Source organism: Gymnogyps californianus, chromosome 1, assembly GCF_018139145.2.
Source record: "Gymnogyps californianus isolate 813 chromosome 1, ASM1813914v2, whole genome shotgun sequence".
Taxonomy (NCBI): Eukaryota; Metazoa; Chordata; class Aves; order Accipitriformes; family Cathartidae; genus Gymnogyps; species Gymnogyps californianus.
The window spans coordinates 21,542,266-21,555,722 of record NC_059471.1 but is presented as its reverse complement, the minus strand read 5'-3'; the positions used below and the strand labels follow the sequence as shown (position 1 = coordinate 21,555,722).

Genomic DNA, 13,457 nt, shown 5'->3' with positions numbered 1-13,457 from the left:
GAGATTTTGTTTGGTTTTACCCTCTAGGTCTTGATAGAGAAAGACTGGATCTCTTTTGGGCACAAGTTCTCTGACAGGTAGTTCACTCTTCCAATACAGTAAAATGTATATGGTGAACTGAACTAAGTATTCTTAAAAACAAAAGACAACTTGTGGATGTTAAACTACTGCAGTGTTCCTAGAAATTTTGCAATGAGTAAGCTATTTTCAGTAAATATGCACTTTGTGTATTTATTCAAATACCTATTGGATAATTGATTTGTATTATAGACATACATTTTTAGTGCTACTGGTGCCTCATGCTCAGATGTTGATAACTGCAGCTGGATCTGCATGTATGCACAAACAGTGCAAAACTAATCTAAAGCTACGTCCCAGCTATTTAGGCAATACAAAACATTTAGTTTTGAAATCTTTAAAAATGAGTTTGCATTTGTGTTTACTTTTAATGATGAAGTCATGCCCAACTTTAGAAGTTCTGTATGTTAAGAGTTCTGTTTTTCCCTTGATCTGCCCATCATCAGCTATGACGATAGCCTTGCTGCTATTTACTGCTTATTCATTTGCTTTTAGCTGGTATACTCCAAATGTTGACTATGGAAGTAATAGACACAAAGGAACCTAACTGTCTTATGTTGCTCTTCTGTACTGAATACAGATCTGTGATTACTTACAAGTCAGAAAATAGGTTAAATATAGACTTATTTCTATTCAAAAATCACCCCAGTTCTCAAAGTTAGGTGCTTAATCTCCAAACCAAAGCTAGTGTCAAATTAATGTGCTGTCATTTAAAAACAAGTGCAACTAAGACTTTTTTGATTTTTTTATCTGAAACCAGTTTCAATCTGTTTATGGAATCTTTTTCAGGTGTTGTCAGTTGGATGGTGATCCGAAAGAGATCTCACCAGTGTTCACCCAGTTTTTAGAAAGCGTGTGGAATCTGACTGAGCAGTTTCCACGAGCCTTTGAGTACAATGAAGCTTTCCTCCTTCAGATCCATGAACACGTCCATTCATGCCAGTTTGGTAACTTCCTTGGAAACTCTCAAAAAGAGCGAGAAGAACTAAAGTAAGCAGACATATTGTAATGTGTCTCTTGTTTATTCTGGCAGACTAAGAGCTCCTGTGAATCTGGTAAATCATTTTAGGCTCTGAATAGAAATAGAGACAGGATTGGTAGTACTGGAAATGATGTTGAACTGCATCAGGGAACAGCAGTGCTTCTTGTGCTTTTGCACACTGAAGACAGTCTTTCTAATTCTGGGAGAAAAATCCCATGCTCATTTTTCATGAGGAAAGTTAAGGCTTCTTTCTCCGTCCTGCTTCTTCCCCCCGCGCCCCCCCCCCCCCCCCCCCCCCCCCCGATAGGTAAGCTTAAGTTTGGAAGTATCACTTCATTCCATCCCCCAATCTATTTTTAGGTAACCTTAAAATTCTTGCCTGCTCAAGACTAATTACTGTCAGTTAGAAGTATTAATAGGATGTCTCCTAATGCTTTCAGTTGGAAAACTTCTGTAAGGTTTTCATCAGTTCATCTTTCTCTCAAACTGTATTTTAAAAGCATTTATTGCAACTAGGCAAAACTTGCACAGCATAAGCAGTAGTACTTCTAAAACTGGCAGTTCTAGCCAACATCAGCACATGTGTCGTGGTTTAACCCCAGCCGGCAGCTAAGCACCACGCAGCCGCTTGCTCACTGCCCCCCCACCCCTGGGATGGGTGAGAGAATCAGGGAAAAAAACTCGTGAGTTGAGATAAAAACAGTTTAATAGGACAGAAAGGAATGAAAAACAATGATAATGATAATAATAATAATATGACAATAGTAATACTAAAAGAATTAAACTATACAAAGTAAGTGGTGCACAATGCAATTGCTCACCACTCGTTGACTGATGCCCAGTTAGTTCCCGAGCCGCGATCCCCCCTCCCAGTTAACTCCCCCCAGTTTATATACTGGGCATGATGTCATATGGTATGGAATAGCTCTTTGGCCAGTTTGGGTCAGCTGTCCTGGCTGTGTCCCCTCCCAGCTTCTTGTGCCCCTCCAGCCTTCTTGCTGGCTGGGCACGAGAAGCTGAAAAATCCTTGACTTAGTATAAACACTACTTAGCAACAACTAAAAACATCGGTGTGTTATCAACCTTATTTTCCTACTAAATCCAAAACACAGCACTATACCAGCTACTAGGAAGAAAATTAACTCTGTCCTAGCCGAAACCAGGACAACATGCCAGGAAGAAGTTGATTTTACTAAGAGCTTTCAATTCAAGATTTATAAGTATTTCTGGTGACTTTTTTAAAAAGTTAAGATCAATTTGTTATGTTGAGTTGAACAGCTTCTGGTTTTTGCTTGCAGTCAGTGTCTTGACCTTGATCTCTTCTTGCTTTAAGATTAAAGGAGAAGACATATTCCTTGTGGCCGTTCCTTCTGGATGAAAAAAAGAAATATCAGAATCCTCTGTATAATCCAGACTTTTCTCCAGAACTAACTCTTTTGGAGCCTAATACAGTATCATTCAATTTTAAGTAAGTTTAAATTATATACAGTATCTCTTCTTCAATTTTGTCTTCGTCCTGCTTAGTTAAAACTGTCTGCTCTATGCAGGTTTTGGAGAAATATGTACCATCAGTTTGATCGAAGTATGCATCCCAGGCAATCTGTGTTCAATCTTATAATGAACATGAGTGAACAAAATAAACAACTGGAGGAAGACATTAAAGAACTGGAAGCTGTAAGTATTACAAAATAAGTGTGTGTACTTGTGACTTGTTCTTCAAATTCACATTTATAGTCTGTAATAATGCTGCTAGCTTTCACATCGTTGTGGTTTAACCCCAGCCAGCAACTAAGCACCACACAGCCAGTTGCTCACTCCCCTCACAGTGGGATGGGGGAGAGAATCGGAAGAGTAAAAGTGAGAAAACTCGTGGGTTGAGATAAAGACAGTTTAATAGGGAAAGCAAAAGCCGCGCATGCAAGCAAAGCAAAACAAGGAATTCATTCACTACTTCCCATCAGCAGGCAGGTGTTCAGCCATCTCCAGGAAAGCAGGGCTCCATCAAGTGTAACAGTTACTTGGGACAACAAACGCCATCACTCTGAATGTCCCCCTCCCCTGCCTCCTTCTTCCCCCAGTTTTCTATGCTGAGCATGACGTCCTATGGTATGGAATATCCCTTTGGTCAGTTGGGGTCAGCTGTCCCGGCTGTGTCCCCTCCCAGCTTCTTGTGCACCCCCAGCCTCCTCGCTGGTGGGGTCGGGTGAGAAGCAGAAAAGGCCTTGACTCTGTGTAAGCACTGCTCAGCAATAAGGAAAACATCCCTGTATTATCAACACTGTTTTCAGCACAAATCCAAAACATAGCCCTATACTAGCTGCTGTGAAGAAAACTAACTCTGTCCCAGCCAAAACCAGCACACACATGAATGTCACTGCTGTATGACCTAGCACTTACTCTACGTAACATTGGCTTTGACTTTCACTGTATGCTTCTATGCTGAATGACAGACTATGCAGCCAATGTTTTGCTCTTAGGCACAATTTATTTTGCTTTACTGATGAACTGTGTTAAGTGCTTCTACTATCAAAGCATTACTGAAGATGGCTTAATGTAGGTTAAATTTATGTGAAACTTATCTTAGATAACGAGGTACCCATCATAGCTACAGCTGTGTTGCTAAACCAAGGAGACTGAAAATGTTTTATTTCCATTATAGCTACTAAAATGGAAGCAGTAAGTATTGTCCTTCTTCTGACTTCATGTGCAGGTGCATGTTGTTGTAAGTCACCATAATTATGGAGCATACACATTGTAATGCTTATTTGAAGACAGGGCTAATTCTGGAGATCAGATTTCTATAAATGACTTCTACTAGGTGCTACAGTAAACAGTCAGGAAAGACTGAACAGTGTATCTCACTTTATTCTAGTATGACTTAATCAGTGGCTTTTAATTAATACTTCATTATAGTTAGTTAAGGTGCTGAAACTTTAGAATAATACCTTTTGAGAAATGCAAAAGTTTTCTGATTATCGGTTTTACTTCTTTGTGTGGCTAGAAATGGTAACACAACTCCTGTATGTTGTGTTGGGGGAGGGGGGGGAAGTACAGCTTTTCTAGGAGTAAAGATTTTATTAAACTGATCCTACTGTAATGTAATGAATGCAGGTCACTTAAACTGTTTCAAATCTTAATTGTATATTTAAGATTAAAAGTTTTCATACGATTGAAGCAGCAAGATGAAAACTCAAGATGAAGCAAGCTGAAGAATAAGCGAGATGTAAAGTGAAGTCTCAGTTTTGAATTTTCTAGAACCTTGTTCCAAGGTGTTAACTTCACCTGAGCCCACATTTCTCACTTGAGTGATGAAGAGATGTAGTTGTTTGAAATCTTGATGTAGACTTTCCTACTGCTGTTTCCATCTTCAAAAAGTTGATGTCAAGAGACACCAAAGTCTTCTAGGCTCAGTCTCTGTTCTAATAGAGCACAAACACATCAACAGAAAAATCAGTTCAGTTAACTAGTTCAAGCTCCCAGTTACTGGGTGAGATTGTTTAAATTAAAACAAACAAAAAACCACAACACCTTAATCCAAATCTGTCCTCTTCTATTGCTCACTGCGTGCAGGACAGGTCCTTTCCTCCAGTCCTGCTTTCTAGTTGGTATCTTTTAGTGTATTCCTGCATTTGAACAAACTGTATTGGCATTTTTCAGATCTAAAGGAGAAGTCTTTTGGAAGGTTTTTAGGAAGGACATAAGGGCTTAGGTATGAAACTGCTCTTTGTCTTTAAGAGACTTGTGGTCTACTGTAAGCTCCCTGCTTGCTAATAGTACCAAGGCCTGTCTTCCTCTGCCTGTACTCCAGAAAGTATTCTCATCTTGATAGCAACCAAACAAGGGGTAAGCCTGGTAGAACCTCTCCTTCTCTATGGACACTGACAGGCAACCTTTCTGCCTTCTGCTCAGCTGCAAATTTTAAGCTTACAGTGCTTGTAGCATCTGCTGTAAACTGTGGGGAAAAATGTCTTATCCAATGGCCTAACATTTAATAATACTGTTACATATCTAACCTAGGGTATGTAATACAGGGCTCTGCAGATGCTGAGTTGGCCAGCAAAAGAAGTGGATTCACTTCCTTTCAAAGCAGAATATTATCAGTAAAGCAGTCATGCTCACTGTTAGTAACTGTTCTCTATATTTCAGAAAATAAAGCAGAGAAATGGGCGGTCAGATGCAGTCCTTGTGAAGGAACATCAGCAGTCTGCTCATCCTGCACCCATGGCACTGAAGACCCCTCCGTGCTTCAAGGAGCAGCCACTGATCCCTGTGAATGATGCTGTAAGAACTATAGAGGGCAGCAACACAGCAGACAATCGCTACAGTGAATTTGTGGCAGAGTTCTCAAAAGCTGAGCCTGCTGTTGTCAGCTTGGAGTACGGAGTGGCCAGGATGACCTGCTAATTAAAATCTGGCACGGGGCTCCTCTTCTAGACTGATTGAATTAAGAGAGAGATTATTTTGAGGATGGGTCTGTGCTGCATGACCAAAACATGATTTGTATATTGGCAAGTTTTGTTAACGTAGACTAGAACAACATGCTAGTTGTCAAGTGTTTGCTGTTCTTTTAAGAAAAAAAAGCGTAGTTGTGTTTTAAAAGAAATAGGGGCATTTGGTAAGTAGTGACTAAAAATCAAGGAATGGTATGTCTTTGGACTTAAGTCAGTTTGCACTAAATTGATTAAAACAGTAATATTACTTTATTCGGTATAGGAAAACACAGGTGGTCTTTCATGGATTGATTTTATTTGGGCAAGAAAACTTGAACTTTCTATTTTAAGAACGGAGGCTATGTGTATATATCACATATGATATGAATATATACCCTTGTTTAATGTCACCCAGTACTAACTTTCAGTGTATTTAAGTGCCATGGAAAAGTACGATATATTTCAAGTCATAAATAGTTGGCCTTAAACCTGTCAGATCAATGATATTGTTGTCCTTGACTATTGCAGTCTACCTGGCTCTGTTTACATTGTATTTGCTCAAATTGTTATTTCCTTAAAACAGGACTGAATATAAGGAACGAAGCATGCCTAAGCTGGCACAGCCTTTCGGCAAATAGCTATATGAATGTAATTTATCACTGAAGACTGTTCTTTCTTCCAGTTCCTTTATTGTTTAAAATGTAATAGATTGGCCTGATTTTCTTCTGTGGCAGCTCAGTAGATTGAGCATCATTGAAGCTACAGGTTGTGTCTGACCTTAAATGTTTTGATTTGTGGCAAGGTATTTACATGTAGAGTAAAAAGAGTAAAATGTGTCATGTAAGAAAACAAAATTTAGCTAATAACGGAATTGTCAAGTTCATTCAGGTTGTTTACTAGTGCTGTGCAGTTGTTCAAGTTGCAAGAATGGAAGCAGAAGTTTTGGAAGTGTAGTCTACTGATATTGTTCCCACGTACAAAAAAGTCATTCATGTGTCCAAAGCTCACAGGGAAACTGAGTGCCTCCAAAATCTTTCATTAGAAGAAAATTTTAGTTTTTAGTGAAACCCCCTTCTCATCTTGTAAAAACTTGTTCAACCTGTGCATATTTTAAGTAATTTCAGTACAGTCTGGAGACTTTTATGTAATTGGAGAGAGGACAAAAACTTCTTCTAGCAGGATGCAGTAGAGATCATGGGACGTAAGAAAAAAGGGGGAAACTTACAGTTTGTAAGCTTAATTATGTATCTGTAACCTTCTAGTAAGGGAGAAGGTTTTTGCTGAAGTTTGTCCCATGATGGATTTTCTGAGCAGATAACAGAATAGGGAAGAAAAATGCCGGTGCCTAGTTCTTAAATAGAGGTATAAATTATAACTTTGGGTATTAAGATCCCTAGGTATGATGTTAGATTAATGCTACTGACCTTGTATCTCTGGATTTAAATCATCTTTGGTTACAAGTGAAAATGAGTTTATTCTCATCCTAATCCCTGAAGTCTGTTTTATTAAAATTACTGGTGTGCCACACAATTTGACATAATTGGCAGCATTTCCCTCTGCACCATATTGGATCCAGGACTCTATTAACAAGGCCAGTATAGGTCATGATCAAGTTGCACTTGTGAAGCTGTCTGGGAGAAATTAACTGTGACTCCTGTATTTGAGTTTTAATTCACCCATTTCACTAATTTGTTTTTTTAAAAGCCTATAAGTGTAAATAAAGGCTTGTAAGTATTTTTATTTCCAAAGATATGAGCATAGTATCATCTTTAAAATACATTATCCAGTCATTTAAACACATGTAGAATTTCTCCACTACAGGTTTTGATAGTTTCACGTTTGCACAGTGGTGCCTTACAGGGTTGCAGCAAGAGAGGTTTTTGTGCCTTGTTATTTATTGTCTCCCCTTCTCCCTCACCTTCTGTATCAACATGGTTCTATGGATTTCCTTTGGAAAAACATCTTGTATATTAAGCTTGTGTTGTATCACAGTAGTGACAAATTTATCACTGACAAAATAGGTAAGTGTTATCAATTTGTACTTGTTTGTTTTAATATCTAGCTGCTCTGGTGTGCCATGTACACTTTTCATATTTATTGTTTAGAGTTTATAGACTCAAAAGATTATATTAAGATTTTTGCAAATATTGTTGTATGTTGTTTTTACTTTAACAACCATCTGAGCATCCCTGTATACAAGGCTTTTAAAGAGAAGGTCTGTTCCCTTTCAGTGCTGTTAAAATGAGTTTATTTCAGTCTTCAGGCCCTTTTTATTGGCAGAGTTAACTTCTTAGCAAAAGGAATTGGGATGCCTTTTTATTTTAGATCAAGGTAGGCATGTTAGGTCAGCTTTAAAATGCTATAAAACTACCTGCTCAAGCACAGAACCTGTGTCTTCATCAAAAAATACAATACTTCCTGATCTGAAGTAAATATTTTACTCCAGTTAATATGTGAATAGAGTTCTATAAGGCTGTTTTGTAGAGCAGCCTTCTTATAAAGTCCAGGTAGCTCTGCCAACTCAGCCCCCAGGGTCACCAGTGAGAAAAGTTCCTGCAGAGAGGCAGCTGTCTCTTCTCATTTGCTGTTTAGGCTTAAGCCAAAACTACCTAAAGCACATGGGACCTGTGGTGAAGTAAATAGATGGTAGCAAAGTGAGCTCCAACAGAAAGCTTGGCAGGATGGCCAGGACTCAGCACAGTGGGGCTGTTCTGTGTCCTTCAAGAAAGGTTTAAAAAACATCAAGCAAGTTGGCTAAAAAACTGTGGCAGAAGCCTTCTGGGAGCAGAAAGAATTTTAATTATTATTTCAGTGGATGAGGTTTTCTTCATCCTGAACATGGTGCTTCAAGAGCAGTTACAATACTGAAAGGTGCCTGGTACGGCTCAAAGTAATGTGCAGAACACTTTCTCTTTCAAGCTGCGGCTTTAATGTGTAGTTGGTGCACTCACCAGTTGCTTGGGAATATAATGTCCCAGATAGAAAGTTGCTATAGTTGATTCTGCTCCATCGGCTGCAAGACTTCGGCACCTGTCAGTTCTGTGCTTCATCTTGAGAAAGTCTCTGTAAAGTCTTTGGGTTTCTGTTTTGTGCTGTGCTTGATCTTTTTTCCAATCTGAATGCTATAAAAGAGAAATAATTCCTTTTAATTAACCAAGCTGGTAGTCTCACCTGAGCAACTAAAACTGATTTCACTTCGTACTCCAGGCAATTTAAAACATTTATTTCACTAGTACCAAAAGTTAGGCTTATTTTTTGGGAGACTTACTGTTTTCATAGTGTATTCTTCAATACAAGTTTAAATATCCAACTGTTCTGTTTTGTAGGATGACTGCCAAATCAACAGACTAAGAAATTAATTAAGCAACACTGAACTGAGCCTGTGCACTTTCCACACATGTCCAATTACCAGTGACCTAGATCTAGGGCAAAAGCCTGAAGTCTGGAGAGTCCATTTAGAGAATTGGAACAGCAGTTCTTCCATAAAACTGCACATCCCTGTGTGGAACAAATGCCCTAATATAATGTTCTTTTAGAGGGAAAGCTATCACAAATCAAGCTGTGACAGTTTGATGTGTCTCTTCCTCAGGATAAGCACACTGGAGAATGCCTTGCTGGGAAAGATGATGTGTTCTTCCTCTGTAGCTGCTGTGTTCCTAAGGCCTTTTGATAAAGTAACAAATCAGCAAATCTCTAAGAACTTGCTACTCCTGTTCTGGTAAACTAAGCACATAACTGGATGCAGAGTTGGGCTGAAGTGGGGCTGGGGTAGCTTGGCTTAACTACTGTCCTCCTAAGGAAGCGACATAAATAATATAAAGAAATTTGATGTTAAAATAGCACAGGGCACATGCTATCAATATCTGTCCTTTGGAGTCCTGTCCTGCTCTTGAGTAAATGTGGCTAGCATGAGGGTCTCGCGTAAGCATGATGATTGCTTTCTAGTTAGTTTAAAGATAATCTGATTTCAAATTAGATCATCCCTCCACAGTGGTAATTTGTAGATCTTTAGGTCAGAACCTAAAGGTTGCTCTTAAAACTCTTGTTTGGTTGCTAATAGTTCTAAACCTGTAGCTGATCATAGACTTAAGTATACTGGTCATGAAACCTATATTAACCTTTAGGATTAGGTCTTTAGATTAGACTGAAGTCTGCTTTGACTTGCTTTCACCATTTATGCCACACTTCTCTCCAAGTGTTGCTTATTGTGGTGCTTGATATCTTTCAGATGTAACAGGTTTCCTAATGCTTTGGAAGTTTCAAAAACCTGGAAGTACTGCAGTTTTCTTCCACTATTCTGAAGGCTCAGATTAGTGAACAGTATGGGTGAGCTTATGATTGATCTAGCTAGCTTGACCTGCCTGCATGTTAAATAGCATGGAAAATCAGCACGGCATCATAATTCAATGGTGCAACTTCTGTATGCACAACAGGCTTAAGGAAGAGGATGTAGTCGGGACCCTTGTCACAGCATGTAGCAAGGAACAGGACCCTGCTGGGGTATGACTCATAAAAAGTAGAAGCAGTAGAGCTGTTTTGATGTTCAGCAGCAGCTCAGGGACTTGACATGGAAGGTCAGAGGCATGCTGCTTCTGAGATCGGTTTCCAGGTCACAGAGAATTCAGTGACCTGGTCTATTAAACACTTGTTGTAGCTAAGCAATTCTGCACTGGCATCAAGCAACAGAAAATATATATGGATCTGTGTTTCTTAATCTGCTGGCTTCAGGTAATAAATGTCCTGGTGGTGACTTTGAAATTGGGGTGCAATATTTCATTTATTCTTGTTTATAGTTTAACTCTTGAGGTCAGTTGTATACTGTTTATAATTGAGCGGGATTGTAGTTTTTGACATGTACTATAAAAGTCTTTCCCATCTTGATGACAAGGTTAGCATGTACATATCTCGTGCTTTGTATCTCTGCATATATTTCTGCTGAACACTTTTCTTGCAAGGGGGCAGTCTTGGTGAAGTCCCATGCTGCCCCACAAAGGTGTTCCTCATTACCCAGCATTACAGATTGGTTTCCTTGCTCTGTCTTACTGTTGCTCTTCAATCTTGTAGTTTATCTTTACGGCTGTCTGTTGGCAATGTCCCTTAACAAACATCTTTCCATCAAAGAAAACGGGTTTGTTGTTTTTCTGTCTCAGGGATTTTTACCCCTGAACTAGTGAATTTGAAAAATATTGCTTCTTCTCCCTTTCAGGGCTTCTGAGTGCCTGTTGACTTCCACAGTCAGTTTACTTACACATTTTAACTTCAGACCTGGCTATTTAAAAAAAATATATATTCAAATATTGGATGTGGCAAAGAGAAAGAAAACTGTTTTCATTGTAATGTATCTGGAAAGACTGGGTGTTTCACTAGCCTTTATTGCTCTGTAACGCTCTCTGTAAAAGTCACTTATCTGTGTGCTGGGGTCACGCTTGATGTATATTCCTGAAGAAACTTTAGTAAACAGAATTTTGTAATAAGTATTTTATTTGTATGTGTTTTGAAAATCCATAAAGCTTAAAATAAAATGATCTTAATATTGCAAATCTAAATGGGCGTTAAGTACTCCATTTATAATAGCAGTGTATGAACATTAAACATTGAATAAAACTTTCATTTTATGGGTGAATCATCTGATACAGACTATAGAGTACAGAAATGACTTGGCCTATTTATTAGTTTCTTGAACAATCCTGTAACTTTTAGATATGGGAGGCTGGCTCAGCTTCGTGTTATTGCTCTAGACTGCTGGTCTGTTAATTACAAACACTATTCTGTGCTTAATTTAAGAGTTAAGTGTCAGGAGAAGAGAGCTCTGGTTTTACTTAGCATTACCATTACTCCATACTTGGTAATCCAGATTAGTGTTTTCAACAGCTCCAACAAATCTGGGTAGGAAATTGGAGTAATCTTCTGAAAACACCAGCTTCTCTTCTCAGTGACTTTTTCCATTAACTATTAAGAACTGTTTTTTTAATTCTTAGTTCTGAGGCTTCTTAGGGCTGTACAACCGTATTCTTCATTTAGTAAAGATAGCAATCATGTTTTGTCACGGTAATAAAGCTCTCCCTAACTACTACTTGCTACACAATGCTCAAGCTTCTTCCAGCAGCATTTTGCTCATATTTACTTCACCCAGATCCAGCTCCATCTTGATCTGCACTAAGAATATGGTTTCTGTTCATAGTACAGATGGAAAGTAATGTACTGGAGCATTGGACTATGCAATGTATAGTCAATGTTGTGATCTTACACGATGGGACCTTCCTGCTGTAGGTAGATGCAACTTATAGAGCTCTCTTCAATCTGTTGGAGATTTTTATTCAAGTGGCTTCCTTTCAGGTAGGCAGGCTGTATGCTGGAATACACTGTGGGAGAATCTGGTTAGTACCATTAGGGGAAAATGTAAAAAATACTGCGAAGTCATAGCAGTATGTTTTAACTACGTGACACAACAATCGTAACATCTGTCAGTTGGGTTCTGTATCCAGTGGCAGTAGCTGCTACATCCACATGTGTTCATCCACATGTGCTTCTAGTGCGTGGATGCTACCGGCTGTAGTGAAAGTGCGGAGTTTCATATGTGCGTACGTAAGTGGAGGGAAAAGCGAAGTTTAACTTCAGCACTTACTATAGCCTAGAGGCTGGTTAATTTATTTTATTGACTTAGCCCAGGGAGCATTCATTGCCTCACTTGTCTATAACTACAACCTGCCTAAGTTTGGGTATTACTTGGAGTGTGCATGTTTAAACTGAGAATAGACAGCATGTGTGAGAATTAGCTGGCTCCTGTGCAGAATGGTTGAAGAGAAGCAAGTGGGACATAAAAACTATATAAAGGTAAAAATGGAGATGGATATGTCGTTCTTGACCCTTGTGATGGCCATGCTGGACTGTGGGGAGGAAGGGCTGATATTACAGTGGTGTGAGGGCTTCGATGCTGACTGCGCTAGTTCCAGAATTTGATGCAAGACTGAGTGATCCTAAAAATGTTGCTGTCTGCTTTGTGTTTATTTTCCACCCCCTGAAGCTGCCCTGGGTAAAACACTAAAGGTGGCTGCATTATTGCAAGAATATGGCTTGGCAGAGGACAGGGCTATTCCCTGAATATTCAAGAATGTGGATGTTGTTCAGAAATGTTCCTCAGCTTTGATAGTAGCTGCTCTGGTTGAGTCCCTCTATGAAAGTGCAAGACTGCTGCAGCTTAGTGCTCTGAGATTCATGTGAGAATGCTTTACTGGGGGAAACGCTCTCAGTGATTGGATCCTTTATTTTCTAATCCCACTTTAAGCTTTTAGTAAACTTGGTTTTAGTAGTATGCTGGTGGAAGAAATGATTCTTAATAAACCAAGTGCTTGCTTTTCTGCTCACTTGCTGGACTTCGCATGTGCACTGTCGTTCTAATGTTCTGTGTTATCTGGTGACATGCAAATGTCCCATTAGTCAACAATATATTTGAGAGGTTAAAGTGTGACTACTGTGATAAGATAATAACTTTGATTACTTTTTTTTCTCTTGAATGTGATAAGGACAGCACATGAGCAGGAAAAATGTTCCAATTGCTATTATATCATTTATATGAATGGCTTTTAAATGCTCATTGTGGGTGCAGGAAATGTCAAAGGAGACTACTGACAGCTGTTACGAAGTATATGGAAAAGGAATGATTAGGGGAAGAAAAAGGATGAATGTTTATGCATATGTTAAATCTACATTTAAGGAGGGTTTTGTTTTGTAACTCTACTTCATAAGTGATTTAAATCCCAGTGTGAATGCAGCTAGAATGATAGAGGTGTGTGGTTAGTAGTATCTCAAAGGAGAAGCGTAAGCACTCTTAGTGCCTGGTGCTTTATCAAGACAAAGATTTGTAAATATTAATCTAGTGGTTCTTTTTAACAATTTATGGTGAGTTGACTTTGGATGGTGAATGTGTTTTGGGGCAGGAAAACGTAAAGGGGGAACATGAAGCACAA

General features: G+C 38.9%; 1 protein-coding gene across 6 annotated transcripts in view; it reads left to right on the top strand.

Moving 5' to 3' along the window:
• MTMR6 (myotubularin related protein 6) overlaps positions 1–11,022 on the top strand; it is a 31,032-nt gene extending 20,010 nt beyond the window's left edge. For 5 of the 6 annotated variants that reach the window (XM_050893607.1, XM_050893625.1, XM_050893633.1 and 2 more), the window contains 5 exons: positions 28–77; positions 868–1,068; positions 2,394–2,528; positions 2,608–2,734; positions 5,207–11,022. In XM_050893607.1, coding sequence (XP_050749564.1) covers positions 28–77; positions 868–1,068; positions 2,394–2,528; positions 2,608–2,734; positions 5,207–5,464 — 771 coding nt within the window. In that variant the 3' untranslated portion in view covers positions 5,465–11,022. The remainder of the gene's footprint in view (positions 1–27; positions 78–867; positions 1,069–2,393; positions 2,529–2,607; positions 2,735–5,206) is intronic. The other variant, XM_050893641.1, reaches the window with a different exon arrangement.
• Positions 11,023–13,457: the final 2,435 nt, after the last annotated feature.